The 20,580-nt window shown below is 42.0% G+C and overlaps 1 protein-coding gene across 1 annotated transcript in view; it reads right to left on the bottom strand.

The window, feature by feature from the left end:
- The window catches only part of cpped1 (calcineurin-like phosphoesterase domain containing 1), a 55,074-nt gene that overhangs the window by 15,919 nt on the left and 18,575 nt on the right, over window positions 1-20,580 (bottom strand). The window contains exons 3-5 of the mRNA XM_061707656.1: window positions 6,870-7,042; window positions 6,659-6,790; window positions 6,407-6,539 (exon numbers count right to left, since the gene is read on the bottom strand). Coding sequence (XP_061563640.1) covers window positions 6,407-6,539; window positions 6,659-6,790; window positions 6,870-7,042 — 438 coding nt within the window. The remainder of the gene's footprint in view (window positions 1-6,406; window positions 6,540-6,658; window positions 6,791-6,869; window positions 7,043-20,580) is intronic.

Raw genomic sequence — 20,580 nt, 5'->3', positions numbered from 1 at the left:
TAAATGCTTAAGTGGAAAGGGAAGTAAAAAAATGCATGAAAATGCAGATTAAATCAATGTTCTTGCATGGGGCTAAATTCAATGTATGCATCGTGTCATTTCAGCGGTGAATGCTGCAGAAAACGACTCTGCGGATGCTGAGATAAACATCCAGCTGCTGTGACTCAACTGATAGCATGAAAAGATGCTCCAGCATGATCAGCAACACTGCTACACACACAAAGCTACACCCAACTATGAGAACTGCTCTGACACCCAAAAGTTTGTATGAAATCTGGTTATCCCATTTGAAAGTTGCCTTCCACAGAGTGAGGAGCACTTGACAAAGAAAGAGGAAAGTTGTCCAATTTGTGTCTTTAAAACTTGCCAGCCTGCCATTTGGCTTTATTCTAAGATGAGCTTTCCTGCAGCCAAATAAGAAAAACATTTCCAGCTAAGAACATGCCAGGTTTTGAACAATGTTCATGTTTTATTGGAACAAAGAAACACTGAATCATAAAGCTCTCCACAGCAATTTCACCCAATAAAACATATAATACTTCAACTCCTGGTAAAACTACATTTGTCTTCCAGATAAAATTATATGTGTGGCTACTCAGGCGTAGACACTTATCCTGGTCAAGTACTAACTTACTGAAAATCTCCACAGAAGAATGTTATCCATGCTTAGGTGGCAGTGCTTAATGCTTTTTCAGTGTCTTTGAATCCTCCTGAGAATCAGGCATGAGAAAGGTGTGTGTGTGTGTGTGTGTGTGTGTGTGTGTGTGTGTGTGTGTGTGTGTGTGTGTATGTGTGAGAAGTTAACCTGCTCTCATTTCAGGCTTTCAACCTTAATCATGTGATATGAGCTGCTCTGACTGGCATCCATCACGTACATCTGCACATGTCTGAGTCCAGCAGACCAAACTGACATCTGCAGCAGCAAATATTACAGCAGCACATCGGTGTCAGGCGTAGGTTACCGTCATTATCACCTTACCGTGTCACAGAACAGGTGTTTCAGACTTTCCGTCTCAAGCCAAACACTGTTTCCTTTAATAAGTCTTAATGATGGAAATGAGAGAAATTCCAACTAAAACGGGAGGCGGCTACTGCCAGAAAATGCCTAGAGAACATGACCGTCCATGATCACTGGATGCGTGTCTATGCGAGGAAGGAGGTTGGAAGCTGCTAAAAATAATGAGTGCAGCAGATTTTTCCTATAATGGTTTTATTCCTGCGCATGTAGGCAGTTCAAGTTATTAAATACGGACTTTGGTTGCATAAAAGTTGCTACCACGGACAAGGTCAGCTGTGCTCGCTGTTCTGTCTCCATGTTCTTGTTGATAAGCCACACCTGTGCGTTAGCTACCAGTGTTGCTATTGCTAACATGAAACAGGGAAGGATGTGTGGGAACCACACGCCGTATAAAAACTACTGGGCAAACTCTTCTCCAGCGTCACCCATTGGTTTCTGGAAAACTGGCTCTGAAACTGGATTTTTGAAGCTCTAGTTGTCGCCATTTTGATCAGGCTGTCCATCCTCAAACTCCAGTTGATCCAAAAATGGGCAAATGGACAAACAAGCCTGGCACGTGGTTCGAACATCCCCACCTTACCTGAATTATCGCAAGCTACCTGTTGACCCTAGCTGGTGCGAATTTATGACGCTAATTAATCTGGCAAACTGTAACATTCAACATTCAACTCTGTAACTAGATCCTCTTCTCTGTAACTAGATCCTCTTCTCTGTAACTAGATCCTCTTCTTCATCTGACGTGAGGACTGAAGACCAGTGGCCTCCGCCCGAGCTCTGGCTGCAGCTGGAGTGGCTGAGCTGTGGCTGAGTTGGAGCGGGGCGATTATCTTTGCCACCAGAGCTTGGACCGGGTTCATTTCAGCTCCGCTAGTCCTCACTTCAGAGTTTGTTTGAGAAGCAACATCAAAATTGCAAATGAATGATTGGTTTCAGTCAGAATGCATGTAAATTAACTTTAGTTAGCATCACGGGTTAGCATGAGGCGAGCTAAGCTAAAATAGTTGCTGAGCGTTTACTGCAGACTGTACCAGACCAAACCAGATCTGGCCAGAATATTCTTTACACTTAAAAGAAGAATAAGATATGTTATCTTTAACACAAAAATCCAGAGCTCAGAGGTCAAGTTTACTTAGGGATCTAAGTAGCCTAAGTGTTAACAACAAGCCATTACCATAACAGACTCCAACGCAGCTGTCGCTTAAAAACTAATAAAGTAATAAACAGCCCACATCATGCACACATTTGTGGTTTAATATATTTTCTAAATGGTGAGGTAAACAAAATATGAAATCTCTGGATACCAAATCAGGTTTGAAGCATGTTCTTTGCTATAAAGTTGAACATTTGAACTTATGGTTTTTGCCACCTACATTACTCTGCAACGGCTGTGTTTACAAACCGAAACAGAGTTTAGAGAGCATCAATGATTTTCTGTTTTCAAAGGTTGAATTTGATGGAGTTGTGAGGATGCCAGTCTGAACTGTAACAGAAGCTTCCACAATTTAAATGAAATGAAAGCTTGTGAGGATGTTGCCTCATTTAAGGTCTGCGTAAAAGCCTGAAAATATTTTTAAAAGTGACTTCTCAGAGCTGTCTGAAACCTGAGCTGTTGAATTCAGTCTAGAAGGTCAAACTCGAGAAATGTCAAGCAAACTTAAACTCTAAAGGATTACTTTCACACATATGCGTGACATTGTATGAAACAGTGGCAACATGAAATGAGAAGGGCCGACACAAACAGTACGTAAAAGACAGAAAATAAAGCAGCACAATGGGTGCTCTTTAATGATGCTGCCCTTTGCAGCGATGCCAATAATGATCAAGAGAGTGCACGAGCACATCTGGATGCTTCAGATCACAGGGTGCAGCATTAAAGACGGACCAACGAGGGGGGAAACAATACGTGATTAGAGGAGAACAACATTACGTCCAAATGAGACATGATTCATCAAAGATGAGAGGAAACATGGTCCCTCCTCACAGAGACAGGAAGACAAACACACCATCCCTGAAAACTGTTTTTTTTATATGCCTTCAAAAAAAAATGACCATCGTCATTTACAATTCCTGGTTTATATCCAATCTCTTCTGAAAAATCAGCAATTGCTCCACTGGGATGTTTCATGTTTGCCTTCCCTGAGGGAACTCAGGCATGTGGAGATTCCTATGGTTTATACATTTTGCAGCAGACATAAGTAAAGTAAATGTTTGTGTCTTAAGAGATGCAGTTAAATTTAAGCTCCATGCACACAATTATGGAATGGATCTTTTTATTTTTATCCCAGCAATGTAGATGAGTGAATACCAGCATTACAAAATACTTGCATCAGTCTATTTTATGATTATAGACAGTATGTGTATGACTGCAAACCTTATTCTGGCATTGGAAATGTATTGGCAGGGTGTATTCACTAGGCTGGCACCTTAAGGATGTGGGCAGTGATCGTTTCAGAGTGAAAATTTAAGGGTGGACAATACAAAAATAATTGACTGACTAATATTTTGTGTCTTAATTTTTCACGTGATGTTGTGACCATTTCTCCAAAGAGGATATCCAAGTGTTTTACAACACCGGTGGGAGGAAAGAGTGCTGCAACTCTTCATGTTTATGTTTTTGTTTCATTTATGTATTTTTTTTTTAAATGTCTCCTGAGCTGTTCCCAAGTGCAGAGGGATGTAATGATGCCAAATGTCCTGTGTGCAATGGTATGCCGCAGTTTGCCAACATCCCATCAGCACTGTGACCACTGCAGGTTAGCACTTCAAACAGCCCCATTAAAAAAATATCACTTTAAATACATTGAATAGCATATACATATACCAAATATATAATGAAATTAACTAAAAAAGTAAACATGCAATAATTTTGTTGTTTGCCAACTGATATGTTTATCCAGCAGTGCCTTGGCTAATATGTCATAAAGTTCCTTTTGACGCTTATTGTGCATATTTTGTACTTCGTTTTTTATAATTTTCAAATTCTTATTAAGGCACAGTCTTCTTGCGGTCAGAATGATGAGGGGAAAAAAATGAATCAGATGTTCCACCTTTTTCTCTCAATACCACTTCTGATTCCTGGGCTTTGGGTACTGATCCAAAACCATTGGTGTTTTCATTTTTATTTTGTTAATTAATACATTAATTATTAACCTTTTTTCTAATTAACAAACAAATAATATCTATTAAATAAAGAAATCCAAGGTTTCAACTTAAAGTGCAGTCACAAATGTGTAAACTAAAAAGGCTTTTATATTTTGGAGGACCAAAATCCATCATAAAGCTGACCTCCTGCAATTCTATAAATATGTCCAGTCAGTCTCATACCATTTGGAGATAAGCATTTCCGACCAGAGAAACTGTACTATGGCTCCAGATGTTTGATTAAATTTCCCAAGACTGACAGGATGGTGATCATATGCAAGTGGCGAATGCACATGAGCTGTATGTGGTGTGAATCTATAACTGGTGGCAGGTCATACGTGAACAATAGAGAAAAAGGAGAAAGGACGTGCACATAGCACGTACAGAAATGTCCTCTGTCCCTGCATATAAAAGGCTTGTTTAAAACTTTAACTAGTGTTCCCTTGGAGCAGCGATCCATCATGGGAGTGGAGGTTCATCAGACCAAAACGGGCCAACATGGTTAAATACATGCTGCAATAATGGATGGATAATGAAATTAATACCATCTCTTGACAGTCACCTTGATGCATGATTAAGAAGCACTGCACACGCCCGCATGAAAGATCCTGTCAATCAATAGTGGAGAATAAGCCAGACGGAGACTACGTATATGCGTTAGTTGAGTCACTTCTCAAAGTCTTATTGTCCTTGTGAGTTTTCTTGTCCAGTACCCTTGTATCATTCTCTTGTAATCCTACAACAATGGATTTTGATTAAATAATTATTCTTTAGGAGGTGAATACATTAATTAATTGAATTAAATAATGTAATGTGTGTGTGTGTGTGTGTGTGTGTGTGTGTGTGTGTGTGTGTGTGTGTGTGTGTGTGTGTGTGTGTGTGTGTGTGTGTGTGTGTGTGTGTGTGTGTGTGTGTGTGTGTGTGTGTGTGTGTGTGTGTGTGTGTGTGTGTGTGTTGGGAGCTCCTCCTGTGGTTCTGGATAATGGCATATTAATCCTCTGGGCTAGGATCCTAACTTTGGCTCAGTTAGATATGCCTGAAGTGAAAAGGTTTAACAGGAGTATTAGCTCAGACGTATTAAGACAAGAAACTTTGCAGATATACCACTTCACAGTGGCCTAAATCCCTTATCATACTATAATACAGCTGCTATTCCAGAGCTTTGGAAGACGCAGATGGGTTTTACAAAAGAACCCTTCTGGTTGTAAGGAAATGTACGCATATTTGAATTAAAAATATTTCAAGGTAATGTTTGGCCTCTGATACCCCAAAAGGTGGATTTTACGTGTGTTTTTAACTTCTGTGCTTATTGTGCAGCGGCATGACCCAAAACTCATCCTGATATTATCCCGAGGGACATGCTGATACTCTCTGTCATCCGGGTCATGATAATCCTACAGGCTTCAAACAAGCCAACTAGACTTTCTTTTCTCAGTTCTTGAAGACATGATTTTCACAAGGTACAAAGAGGAAGGGGTTTAGCGGCCTTTAGGGGCCTGCAGATAACACTATTGGGTGATTGGTAGATTTGTTTATATTTACGTTCAGAAATGGGCAGCTAATTATAATTATATGTGTATGTATGCATGTGTATATACTGTATATGTGTGTGTGTGTGTATATATATATATATATATATATATATATATATATATATATATATATATATATATATATATGTGTGTGTGTGTGTCAATACGTGTGTAAGTAGATATATACATATATATAGAGCAGATGGTGTAAATAAGTATACTTATATAAATATTTATATGGGCATGTGTGTACAAATATATAGAAATACTCAACTATGTGTATGTATGTATAGGTAAGTGTGTGAGTACAGTATAGTTAGTTATTATAAATAGGCTATGTATTAATAAATGATTAGTGAATGGGGGTAGGATTAAATAAGTTTACATTTCTTCCTACTCCTTTTTGCACATGTAATTAAGATATTAAGTGTTAAAGTATGAAATTCTTTTTCTTATCTTCTCTTTAATTGTTGTCTTTTACATGTACAAAATCAAATCAAATCAAATCAAATCAAATCAAATCAAGAGATATAACTGTTTCTTTGTTACCAGCTCAGGCACATTGTCTTTTTCTATTACTGTGTTTTACAGAAATATCACATCAGATTAATGACAAATTAATGCAGAAAACCAGTAATCTACGGTAAATGGTTAACATAGTTATTCTTGGCACAATATAAGAAGTTTTGTGAATTATGTTTCTGTGTCCCCCTACCTGCCCGCTTGAACCTGTCCAGTAGGTTTTGCCTAACTACCCTCTGCAGGTTGAAGTAGTCATCCTCTTCATCAGGGCTCTTTAAGTACAGAGGAATGTGCTGGAACACCAAGACATGTTTGGGTTTGGGATCCTGCAGAGACACAGAAAGAAAGTGTAAACATAAGTGTCTTACAGCAGCGGCGATCAAAACCGAAAGCATTATCTACCCAAACATCCTCATGAATCAGATTAAAAGTCATGTCTTCCTACCGCTGAAGAGGAGGAGGAGGCCCTCCTCAGCTGTGCCTCCAGCCACGTCTCCTGAGCCTCCTTCAGCTGAGGGCAGGCCGAGGCGTCGTAGAACAGCTGGGAGTTCAGAACCAGGCAGAGAACTCCGCCCACCTGGGACAACAAGAGCGTGAGAAGCAAGAAAGGAAAAAAATAACAGACTGAATAGTTGCATAAAGCTGCTTGTACTCACCCAAAAGCTGAAGTAGTCTTCACCCCAAGCATCGCAGTACTCCTGCACGGAGCTGAGGGTGGGTTGGTTACCCAGGTCATGGTTCCCACTGACAAACACCAGAGGGATGGCGGGATCTGTCCCCTTCAACGCTGCCTTCAGGTCTCGCTCCTGACCTTCTCTGAATGGTGTACCTGGAGCAAAGATTGGGGAGTTCATTGTCAAACAAACATTCTGATCATCAACAAATACAGATTTCAGAGATCTATTAAAAACCGCAAAACAGTCATGTGATAACAATCACACCTTAAAAGTGCAGAGAGAATAAGCCATAAGAAAAGAAATAAAATGTTGGTGCAGAGTGTCTGACTGAAAAGTGTGAGGGGTGTTATAGGGGAGAGTTGCCCGAGGAATGAAGGATTATTTGGATAATGATGATGACTCTGAGAATAATCAGTGTTCTGTAGAGCTCAGCTTTATATCGCCATGGTTACTGACATGTTGAGTAGTATTCTGGTGGTATCTTCTCAGTCCAAACCAAACTATGCAGGCCAGAATTGCATTGGACACTTGCCAAACTCAGCGTTGTAAAAAGCCTGAAGCTATTTTTAAGATGTTTTCAATTAATAGTTAAAAAACAGGCACACGAGGATAAGAAGCATGAAGTTTACAGAGAGAAGAAGGGAGCAAAAATAATTCAGCTTTGAGCTGAATCAATTCAGTCCCGGTGTGGGTAAAGGGCAGGGAACGGGTGAGACTTCAGTCTATATACATATTTTTAAATTTATAGACCAAAAACAATCAGACACTGCTCTTAAGTTATTCCATCTTCTTCTCTTTCCTTTTCTTTTTATATCTGAGTAATTATTTTACTGGCCTACTTTTGAAGGGAACATTTCCTTGGATGTTTGGCTTGAGCTCATTACATAAGAGCCTTTTTACTGGCAGAACAGCTTGTGATAGCGGGGAGAAATGACGAGTAAAAAAGGTAGATAAAGGTAAAACGTGGCTTTCACTTGTCACTCTTCAAATTAAGGTCTTCCTTATTAGGTTAAAAAAACAAAGGGTTGTGCATGACATGGCATTAAGAATTTTTATTCAATCACGTGATACTCATTTTTAACAAGAGCATAACATTTGTACAGTGATATCTTCCAGATAAACTTCACTGGCAGATGCTGGGGCTGACTTGTGCAGGAAGTGTGAGGTGTACAGCGTGAAGAGAAATGGTGAGAGTACAGTGCCCTGTGGTGCTTTTGTGTGCTGTACTTTACAAATACTCAACATTTCTCAAACTGACTGCCTCAATGACACATAACATACTGTGAAAGCAGCTCAAGACTGTTTGAAGGAAAATAAATGGAATAACCCCTGATCTCAACCCAGAATAAATTGATTTTCAGTTACTCAAGACATAACTGAAGACAGGCCCACCAGCAAGCAGCTAACTGTGAAATCTCAGTAATACATATCCAGGGATGAAGCTCAGACTTTGGTAATGTCCATGTTCATGTTTAGAATTCTGTCACTTTGTCCAAATATATTTGGACAAAATGAGCCTAAAAAAAAATCTAATTGTAAGATACAACACTAGATGCACACTTTTTATTAAACTAAAATATAAACTATATAGGACAATTTTAAAAAACAATTTTCTGCAAAGTATAAACTGAAGTCTGATTCCAGCAGTTATTAATCCCTAACACTTATCTGTGTTCCTCAAAACTGCACATTCTACATTTTTGCCACAAAGAAAAACTTCTCAAGACGCTAAATGGCTTGGGAGAAGGGTGACCTCTGTTAATCCTCCACCATATATCCATCTGCCAGCAGAGGACAAAATCCTGTCCCGTCTCCTCTGACTGCAACATGAGCTCCACTGCGCTACAAAGCTACAAAGTCATTTCTAATATCGCTGTTATTGAGTTGTACTAGTTGGAATCAGAGACTGATAAAGTAAATTAAAAACTGAAGTATCAGAACTGCAGTGAATGCACTTTTTATTACTTTCAACAAAGTTAAAGTGAAAAAAAATTATTATTAAACAAATTAAAAAAAAACACAGTCAACATATTCTTCCTTCATAGTTCTATCTGAGATAATTAGCTGCATCGTCCAAGTATTTTTTCATAGCATCTAAACTGATTAACAGCATCTGGTGTTCAGCTGAAGCATCTGTTCTCTTTCTGATCATGATCAATAATTTCAACCGTTCTCTGTCTGCGGTAAACTACAGCAGCTCCCGGAACAGCTTGTTTCTACTGGCTTCCCTCGTCTAGTCTTTGATAATATTTTATTGTGAGTTTCACAAGCTTCTCATTTATTCAGTCCCTCACAACTGATGCAAAATAGCTGTAAATCATTACGCGTAAAAGTACCCACAACCGGTTCCACTAACCTGACTACGCCTATACAGTAGGTCTCCACGTTACCTCACAAAGGGCCCGATTTACTAAAGGTTTGCGTGTGTTAAAACCTGTGCAAACTTGACAGCACCCGCAAACCAAAGTGCCAGCTGATCTACTAACAGCGTGCAAAGAGGATTGCGTCTCTGAAATGCGCTAAATTGCACACGCAATTCAGTTAGTAGCCTACTTTTGCCCTGATGAATAATCAATATGGGGCGTAACCGCCAGAGAGCGCTAAATACTGGGAGGGGAAGATGCAAATATGTCCATTTACCACGCGCAATGAGATTTACCAAGCCTGAAAGTTTTTGCGCGTATTGTGATTGCGTCTGTATTTAATACGTTTGAAAGGAAGGTGCTAATCTGCTGCTGCCGTTATTGTGGCAAGGAGGCGACATCCAAAATCAAAGAATACGCACAGAGAGTCTTTATTCTGCTGCATGCTATTTTAAAAATGGTTGCACAAGTTTTATTAAAGGCCACTTTTTCTTTAGTTCTTCGCCTTCTATCTTGCCACCTTCTCTTATTGTGCCCCCCTCCACTCGCCCACAAGCAGGCCAAGCTTTGTGCCAAACTTTGTATTTTATCGATTACTTATCTTATTGAACGTGAAATCATCCTTCGTAAATTACATTTAATTAAAACCCGTGCTTATTAATCACAAAACACAGGTTAAACATCATGACCAAATCCGCTCCGACCCGCTGTGTCAGGATCAGCGCAGAGACTGCAGCTTCGCCTGAATTATGGTTCTGCGTTAAATCGACGGCCATATGATGGTCCCGTCTGTCACACATTTACTGTCAGTGTTTGCTATATAATATATAATATTTGCAATATACTGTGGACATCTGAATAAAAACTTAACTCATAAATAGATTGAATCAAAGCGCTCTCCAGCTCTGTGTCTGATTGTCTTTTTCTCCTCAGATCATGCCGAGCACCGCGGGGTCACGTAAACCCGACCAATTCAATATTAAAATCAAATTCGGTCCTGTGGCCCGTTTTTCTATTTCGTATTTTTGATCTGTGCCTAAAATTGAAATATGAAAAACCAGACGTTTTTCCGTTTTTTGTGTTACCAACTGCATTTATTCTATCGCAGGTTTTCTCCGATATTGCGTTTCTTTTGGTAATGTTTAAATTTCTTTGCTGTAGTTCATGAATGTGTTTATTTGCCTCTTCCACTAATATCTCTAACTCCAACTCGTCAAATTTCATTTTGCGCTTGTGACTTGTGACTGTGCTTTCCATCCACTCTCCATGGCGCAGATCTGCGCTCGCAAACCTTAAGACACGCAACACCTCATTTAAATAGTGTTGTTTGCACCTGTTATCAATTGCGCACGCAATCTTAGTTGATCACCCGCAAACCACACGCAAACAGCACGCGCAAACTTTTTCAGTGCACACGCAATTTAGTACTCTTTATTTAGGATCTTAGTAAATCGGGCCCAAAGACTACTGTCGTGTACATACTACTGCATGAAAAACTGAAAGTTCAGAAATGTTTTTTGTTTCACTATCTTTCGCATTAAACCGATACCAACTCTGAACTAGAAAAATTCAGGAAATTTTGATATGGGCATGCTCTACTGCCCATTCGTCCCCCTTGCTGCTTTGGTTTAGGGCTGTAGTGGTTGTGTTCGGGGTGGTTCTATGTCAGTCTCCACAGGGGGTGTGGTTTAGGGTTGTTAATAAACCACAGCCCCTGCTTTGGGGTTGTGTGGTTTAGGGTGATTAATAATGGCCAACAAGTAGTTTAGTGTTGTTAATAAACCGTTAAAGGTTGTTGATAAACCTTTGGGGATGGGACCATTTGGCAGGCATTTTGACTTAAAATTTATGTAAATCACAGCTTCATGAAATTTCAATATGTTGTAGTCCACAGCGAGGCGAGTATTGAAACATTTGAATCATGTCCCTACGATAACCTGTTGCCTAGCAACAAGCGTCCAATATTAAAAGTTTAATATCTCAAAAACTGTAATAATTGGCATAATGAGGTTGAAAGATCTTTTGGTCCGAAGCAAACCAAGTATGGGAACATTTGAATGATGTCTCTACGATAAAGTTCGGCCGACCAATAAGGGTCCGAATTTTCACCTTTTTTTCCACTTCTTGGCATATAGCGTTGCCACAGTAAGGCTTTTGACTGAGAAAAGTATTGCCCTTCGAGGCACGATGGATCCACATGTGTTAATGTATGCTATGTGTGGGTGCACATTCCGGTTCAGGCTACATTAACAAAGAGGATTTTTTTTCACGATGGTAAAAAGCTCCATCCGAATGAATGGGGCCATTTGGCATGGATTTTTACATAAAATTTCCTTAAATCACAGCTTCATGAAGCGAACCGAGTCTGGGAACATTTGAATGATGTCTCTACGATAAAGATCAGCCGAGCAATAAGCGCCGCAATATCGCCTTTTTTTTTTTGCTTTTTGGCATCTAGCGTTGCCACGGTAACACTTTTGACTGAGAAAAGTAATGCCCATCGAGGCACGATGGAGACGCATCCAACGATGTATGCCATGCATGGGTGCACGTCGCGGTTCGGGCCGTATTAACGGACGAAAAAAAGCATGCGGAGTAAGAAGAAGAAGAAACGGAAGAATAAGACTAGAAAATTTCAGGAAATTTTGATATGGGCATGCCCTGCCGCCCAATCGACCCCTCTCGCTGCTTTGGTTTGGGGCTGTAGTTGTTGTATTCGGGGTGGTTCTATGTCAGTTTGAGGTGTTTTTACGCTTGTATTTCTTTCATTCCTGTGCTCCCAATAGTTATTAATAGGGCGCGCTTTTTGGCATCTAGCGTTGCCACGGTAACGCTTTTGACTGAGAATAGTAATGCCCATCGAGGCAAGATGGAGACGCATCTAACGATGTATGCCATGCATGCGTGCATGTTCCGGTTCAGGCTACGTTAACGGATAGGTTTTTTTTTCACCATGGTAAAAAACCCCATCCGAATGAATGGGGCCATTTGGCCTGGATTTTGACATAAAATTTCCTTAAATCCCAGCTTCATGAAATTTGAGTATGTTGAAGTCCACAGCGTGCCGAGTCGGGAAACATTTGTACGATGTCTCTACGATAACCTGTTGCCTAGCAACAAGCGTCCAAAGTCAAACGGAAAAAAAAAAAAAAATGAAAGGTCAATATCACAGAAACTGTAATACTTGGCATAATGAGCTTGTACGTACCAATAGGGACAATCGGGCCGAGTGTTTGAAAGTTTGAACGATGTCTCTACGATCAAGTTCGGCCGAGCAATAAGTTTGGGAATTTTCGCCTTTTTTTTTGCTTTTTGGCAACTAGCGTTGCCACGGTAACCCCTATTACGGAGAAAAGTAATGCCCATCGAGGCATGATGGAGACGCATCCAACGATGTATGCCATGCATGGGTGCACGTTCCGGTTCGGGCCGTATTAACGGACGAAAAAAAGTGCGGAATAAGAATAATAACTAGAAAATTTCATGAAATTTTGATATGGGCATGCCCTACCGCCCATTCGACCCCTCTTGCTGCTTTGGTTTGGGGCTGTAGTGGTTGTGTTTGGGGTGGTTCTATGTCAGTTTGAGATGTTTACGGTTGTATTGCATTCATTCCTGTGCTCCCAATAGTTAAAAATGGGGCGCGCTTTTTGGCGTCTAGCGCCCCCCACGGTGACACTTTTGACTGAAAAAAGTAATGCCCATCGAGGCAACATGGAGACGTATCTAACGATGTATGCCATGCATGGGTGCACGCTGCGGTTCATGCTACATGATAGACAATGACAATGGATAGGTTTTTTTTTCACCGTGGTAAAAAATCCCATCCGAATGAATGGGGCCATTTGGCATGGATTTTGACATAAAATTTCCTTAAATCCCAGCTTCATGAAATTTGAATATGTTGACGGCCACAGCGTGCCGAGTCGGGGAACATTTGTACGATGTCTCTACGATAATCTGTCGCCTAGCAACAAGCGTCCAAAGTCAAATGGAAATAAAAAAAAAAAATGAAAGGTCAATATCGCAAAAATTTTAATAATTGGCATAATGAGCTTGTACGGCCCGTTAGTGCCAATCGGGCCGAGTGTTTGAAAGTTTGAACGATGTCTCTACGATAAAGTTCGACCGAGCAATAAGCGTCTGAATTTTTGCCTTTTTTTTTGCTTTATGGCATCTAGCGTTGCCACGGTAACACTTTTGACTGAGAAAAGTAATGCCCATCGAGGCACGATGGAGACGCATCCAACGATGTATGCCATGCATGGGTGCACGTTCCGGTTCGGGCAGCATTAACAGATTGTTTATTCACATGGTCCCCCATACAAATGCATTGGTTTTTGTTGCCATGGTAACAAGCCCCATAGGATAGAATGGGACAATTTGGCTTTAATATCTCAAAAGCTGTAAACGACAGCGTAATGAGACCTCAGTATGTTGTAGTCCACATGAAGCTGAGTCTTTTAACGTTGGAACCAAGTCTCTGCGATACCGTGTTGCCGCGCAACAAGCATCCGAAGTTCCGTTAGCATCAAAATGAACAATGTGGAATATCTCAAAAACCGTAATAGCAAGCATGACGAGACTAAAATATGTTGCAGTACAAAGCGTCCCGGGTTGGTCAATGTTGTAAGGATGTCTGTACGATAAACCGTTGCCTAGCAACAAGCGTCCAAAATAAAAGTGATTTTTTTTTTAAATTGAAAGTTAAATATTGCAAAAACCGTAATAACTAGCATGATGAAGTTGTATGGTCCTTTAAAGACTATCGGGCCGAGTGTTTCAAAGTTTGAACGATGTCTCTACGATAAAGTTCGGCCGAGTAATAAGCGCGGGAATTTTCGCCTTTTTTTTTGCTTTTTGGCAACTAGCGTTGCCACGGTAACCCCTATTACGGAGAAAAGTAATGCCCATCGAGGCAAGATGGAGACGCATCCAACGATGTATGTCATGCATGGGTGCACGTTGCGGTTCGGGCCGCATTAACGGACGAAAAAAAGTGCGGAATAAGAATAATAATAACTAGACAAAATTCCCGGGAAATTTTGAAGTGCCACGGACTACTGCCGGATGATCGCGGGGCTTATTTGCACCCATGAAGGTCAAGGACTCGATACAGATTCCAATGACACCACCCATGACTCTCTATGTCAAACCATTCAAAAGTTATTACAGAAAATATAGAACCGCTAACTGAACCGCTAACGGGATCGCTAACGGGACCGCTAACGGGACCGCTAACCGAGCCGCTAACGGGATCGCTAACCGAGCCGCTAACAACCGCTAACGGAACCGCTAACGGGACCGCTAATGGGATCGCTAACGGAACCGCTAACGGGACCGCTAACGGGATCGCTAACGGGATCGCTAACGGGATCGCTAACGGGATCGCTAACGGGACCGCTAACCGAGCCGCTAATGGGATCGCTAACGGGACCGCTAACAACCGCTAACAGAACCGCTAACAGAACCGCTAACGGGATCACTAACTGGACCGCTAACGGGATCGCTAACTGGACCGCTAACGGTACCGCTAACGGGATCGCTAACGGAATCGCTAACTGAACCGCTAACGGGACCGCTAACCGAGCCGCTAACGGGATTGCTAACCGAGCCGCTAATGGGATCGCTAACGGGACCGCTAACAACCGCTAACGGAACCGCTAACAGGACCGCTAACAGAACCGCTAACAGAACCGCTAACGGGACCGCTAACGGGATCGCTAACAACCGCTAGCGGAACCGCTAACGGGACCGCTAACGGGGTCGCTAACTGGACCGCTAACGGGATCGCTAACTGGACCGCTAACGGGACCGCTAACGGGATCGCTAACGGAATCGCTAACTGAACCGCTAACGGGACCACTAACGGGATCGCTAACAACCGCTAGCGGAACCGCTAACGGGACCGCTAACGGGGTCGCTAACTGGACCGCTAACGGGATCGCTAACTGGACCGCTAACGGGACCGCTAACAGGACCGCTAACGGGATCGCTAACGGAATCGCTAACTGAACCGCTAACGGGACCGCTAACCGAGCCGCTAACGGGATCGCTAACCAAGCCGCTAACGGGATCGCTAACAACCGCTAGCGGAACCGCTAACGGGACCGCTAACGGGGTCGCTAACTGGACCGCTAACGGGATCGCTAACTGGACCGCTAACGGGACCGCTAACGGGATCGCTAACGGAATCGCTAACTGAACCGCTAACGGGACCGCTAACGGGATCGCTAACAACCGCTAGCGGAACCGCTAACGGGACCGCTAACGGGGTCGCTAACTGGACCGCTAACGGGATCGCTAACTGGACCGCTAACGGGACCGCTAACGGGACCGCTAACGGGATCGCTAACGGAATCGCTAACGGGACCGCTAACGGGGTCGCTAACAACCGCTAACGGGACCGCTAACGGGATTGCTAACGGGACCGCTAACGGGGTCGCTAACTGGACCGCTAACGGGATCGCTAACTGGGCCGCTAACGGGACCGCTAACGGGATCGCTAACAGGACCGCTAACAGAACCGCTAACGGGACCGCTAACACCAATAACACTACCATCCCATAATAAACACCTACCATCCCATAATAACACTAACATCCTATAAAAACACCTGCCATCCCATAATAACACTAACATCCTATAAAAACACCTGCCATCCCATAATAACACTAACATCCTATAAAAACACCTGACATCCCATAATAACACTAACATCCTATAAAAACACCTGTCATCCCATAATAACACTAACATCCTATAAAAACACCTGACATCCCATAATAACACTAACATCCTATAAAAACACCTGACATCCCATAATAACACCTATCGTGTGTGTGTGTGTGTGTGTGTGTTCATCTAAGGTTAAAAGGTCAGGGTTCAGATTTCTCCATTTTCCAGGTTATACTATGAATTCTGTACTGAGTGAGTCATGTGACCAGTTCTGGGTCAGTCTAATCAGTCAACAGCTGAGCTCTGGTTGCTAGGGGCAACAAGAACCTGATACAGAGGGAGCGGGAATGACTCAGCTGGATTTTTGGTTGTGACAAACCTGAAATCACTCCACTTTGCGCTCAAACCGTAGCTCTTAGCAGAAAAACGAAAACATTTTGAGAAACAGAGAACCTACCAGATTATCTAAATGTTATTTTCATACAGATATTCCTTAAAATGTGTTAGTAACGGCAATTCGAAAACAAAAATGAGATTTTTTTTAAGAAAACTTAATTTAACATGGGAGTCAATGAAGAGAGAGACAGGACCTGGCGTGTCTGTTGGCGCCCCCGTTAAAATTTTGTGCACACCACGCCTGTCAAAGTCACATTTTATAAATCACAACACCTATGTCTATATTCTGACCAAAAATTATCTGTCTACCTTTTACGGTTTGGCCGTGACCTCGAGTTACAAATAAGAAATCATGTTTTTTTTTCAGTGTAACTACACTCTAGGAAACTGACTCCCGTGCTCTAGATTTGAAAAAAAGTGATTTCCAGTCCTCGCTTGAGGGCTCATATCTTGAAAAGTGTACATTTTAGGAAAAAACTGTTTCGGGTTTGGAGAGAGAAGAGAAGTTTTCCTCCGTTTTGAAGTTTGAATGACGTTTCTACGTGCAAGTATGAGAAAGATACGTGACTCAGAAAAAAGGTGAATTTTGTCTTTTTTCTCGACATTTTCCCATCCGCTTTGAATGGCGCCATAGGAATACATAGGGAAAATGAGCTCCCCATTAGTTTGGAAATTTGGAAATGTTTTTGCACTTCGTGCAAAAACTATTCGTGCCATCGTTCTGAAAATCCACAGGACTGTAGTTAAATTCAGGGCCTACAACTTTCTAAATCGGTTCATAATTTTTCGAGTAACGGTGTGCGAGTGGTGAGGCCCCAAAGTTCACGCAATGCGTTCCGGATGGGGCAAAAAGCGCACGTTTGTGCACGTTGCGCAAAAACGTGCACGCCAATCGCTAATAAAAGTCATACCCATCGATTCCCGATTAAGGCGCACGTTTCTACGTTTTTACTTTTCGCGTTTTCTCAAAGCTGTAGGAGGAGTAGCCGGACAAAGTTTTTACGGAAGAATATATAATAAATAATAAATAAGCCTGAGCAATAGTATGAGTGCCTCGTGCTGCGCACGAGGCACTCCTCCTCCATTGAGCTTGCGCAGCTCAATGGAGGAGGCGTGCCACGTGGCGCAGCCGTGGCACTAACTAGAAAATTTCATGAAATTTTGATATGGGCATGCCCTACCGCCCATTCGACCCCTCTTGCTGCTTTGGTTTGGGGCTGTAGTGGTTGTGTTTGGGGTGGTTCTATGTCAGTTTGAGGTGTTTACGGTTGTATTGCATTCATTCCTGTGCTCCCAATAGTTAAAAATGGGGCGCGCTTTTTGGCGTCTAGCGCCCCCCACTGGGACACTTTTGACTGAAAAAAGTAATGCCCATCGAGGCAACATGGAGACGCATCTAACGATGTATGCCATGCATGGGTGCACGTTGCGGTTCAGGCTACATGATAGACAATGACAATGGATAGGTTTTTTTTTCACCGTGGTAAAAAATCCCATCCGAATGAATGGGGCCATTTGGCCTGGATTTTGACATAAAATTTCCTTAAATCCCAGCTTCATGAAATTTGAATATGTGGACGGCCACAGCGTGCCGAGTCGGGGAACATTTGTACGATGTCTCTACGATAATCTGTCGCCTAGCAACAAGCGTCCAAAGTCAAATGGAAATTTAAAAAAAAAATGAAAGGTCAATATCGCAAAAATTTTAATAATTGGCATAATGAGCTTGTACGGCCCGTTAGTGCCAATCGGGCCGAGTGTTTGAAAGTTTGAACGATGTCTCTACGATAAAGTTCGACCGAGCAATAAGCGTCTGAATTTTTGCCTTTTTTTTTGCTTTATGGCATCTAGCGTTGCCACGGTAACACTTTTGACTGAGAAAAGTAATGCCCATCGAGGCACGATGGAGACGCATCCAACGATATATGCCATGCATGGGTGCACTTTCCGGTTCGGGCAGCATTAACAGATTGTTTATTCACATGGTCCCCCATACAAATGCATTGGTTTTTGTTGCCATGGTAACAAGCCCCATAGGATAGAATGGGACAATTTGGCTTTAATATCTCAAAAGCTGTAAACGACAGCGTAATGAGACCTCAGTATGTTGTAGTCCACATGAAGCTGAGTCTTTTAACGTTGGAACCAAGTCTCTGCGATACCGCGTTGCCGCGCAACAAGCATCCGAAGTTCCGTTAGCATCAAAATGAACAATGTGGAATATCTCAAAAACCGTAATAGCAAGCATGACGAGACTAAAATATGTTGCAGTACAAAGCGTCCCGGGTTGGTCAATGTTGTAATGATGTCTGTACGATAAACCGTTGCCTAGCAACAAGCGTCCAAAATAAAAGTGATTTTTTTTTTAAATTGAAAGTTAAATATCGCAAAAACCGTAATAACTAGCATGATGAAGTTGTATGGTCCTTTAAAGACTATCGGGCCGAGTGTTTCAAAGTTTGAACGATGTCTCTACGATAAAGTTCGGCCGAGCAATAAGCGCGGGAATTTTCGCCTTTTTTTTTGCTTTTTGGCATCTAGCGTTGCCACGGTAACCCCTATTACTGAGAAAAGTAATACCCATCGAATCACGATGGAGACGCATCCAACGATGTATGCCATGCATGGCTGCACGTTGCGGTTCGGGCCGTATTAACGGACGAAAAAAGAGTGCGGAATAATAATAATAATAACTAGAAAATTTCTGGAAATTTTGATATGGGCATGCCCTACCGCCCATTCGTCCCCTCTCGCTGCTTTGGTTTGGGGCTGTAGTGGTTGTGTTTAGGGTGGTTCTATGTCAGTTTGAGGTGTTTTTACGCTTGTATTTCATTCATTCTTGTGCTCCCAATAGTTATTAATGGGGCGCGCTTTTTGGCATCTAGCGTTGCCACGGTAACGCTTTTGACTGAGAATAGTAATGCCCATCAAGGCAAGATGGAGACGCATCTAACGATGTATGCCGTGCATGGGTGCATGTTCCGGTTCAGGCTACGTTAACGGATAGGTTTTTTTTTTCACCATGGTACAAAACCCCATCCGAATGAATGGGGCCATTTGGCCTGGATTTTGACATAAAATTTCCTTAAATCCCAGCTTCATGAAATTTAAGTATGTTGAAGTCCACAGCGTGCCGAGTCAGGGGACATTTGTACGATGTCTCTACGATAACCTGTTGCCTAGCAACAAGCGTCCAAATTCAAACGGAAATTTAAAAAAAAAGAAAGGTCAATATCGCAAAAACTGTAATACTTGGCATAATGAGCTTGTACGTACCGTTAGGGACAATCGGGCCGAGTGTTTAAAAGTTTGAACGATGTCTCTACGACAAAGTTCGATCGAGCAATAAGCGTCTGAATTTTCGCCTTTTTTTTTGCTTTATGGCATCTAGCGTTGCCACGGTAACACTTTTGACTGAGAAAAGTAATGCCCATCGAGGCACGATGGAGACGCATCCAACGATGTATGCCATGCATGGGTGCACGTTCCGGTTCAGGCAGCATTAACAGATTGTTTATTCACATGCTCCCCCATACAAATGCATTGGTTTTTGTTGCCATGGTAACAAGCCCCATAGGATAGAATGGGACAATTTGGCTTCAATATCTCAAAAGATGTAAACGACAGCGTAATGAGCCCTCAGTATGTTGTAGTCCACATCAAACTGAGTATTTTAACGTTGAATCAAAGTCTCTGCGATACCGCGTTGCCGCGCAACAAGCATCCGAAGTTCCGTTAGCATCAAAATGAACAATGTGGAATATCTCAAAAACCGTAATAGCAAGCATGACGAGACTAAAATATGTTGCAGTACAAAGCGTCCCGGGTTGGTCAATGTTGTAATGATGTCTGTACGATAAACCGTTGCCTAGCAACAAGCGTCCAAAATAAAATAGATTTTTTTTTTTAAATTGAAAGTTAAATATCGCAAAAACCGTGATAAGTAGCATGATGAAGTTTTATGGTCCTTTAGTGACTATCGGGCCGAGTGTTTGAAAGTTTGAACGATGTCTCTACGATAAAGTTCGGCCGAGCAATAAGCGTGGGAATTTTCGCCTTTTTTTTTGCTTTTTGGCAACTAGCGTTGCCACGGTAACCCCTATTACGGAGAAAAGTAATGCCCATCGAATCACGATGGAGACGCATCCAACGATGTATGCCATGCATGGGTGCACGTTGCGGTTCGGGCCGTATTAACGGACGAAAAAAAGTGCGGAATAAGAATAATAATAATAATAACTAGAAAATTTCTG

Source organism: Cololabis saira, chromosome 19, assembly GCF_033807715.1.
Source record: "Cololabis saira isolate AMF1-May2022 chromosome 19, fColSai1.1, whole genome shotgun sequence".
NCBI lineage: Eukaryota > Metazoa > Chordata > Actinopteri > Beloniformes > Belonidae > Cololabis > Cololabis saira.
Note: the sequence above shows the minus strand (reverse complement) of the source record. Positions and strands in the feature narration are given on the sequence as shown.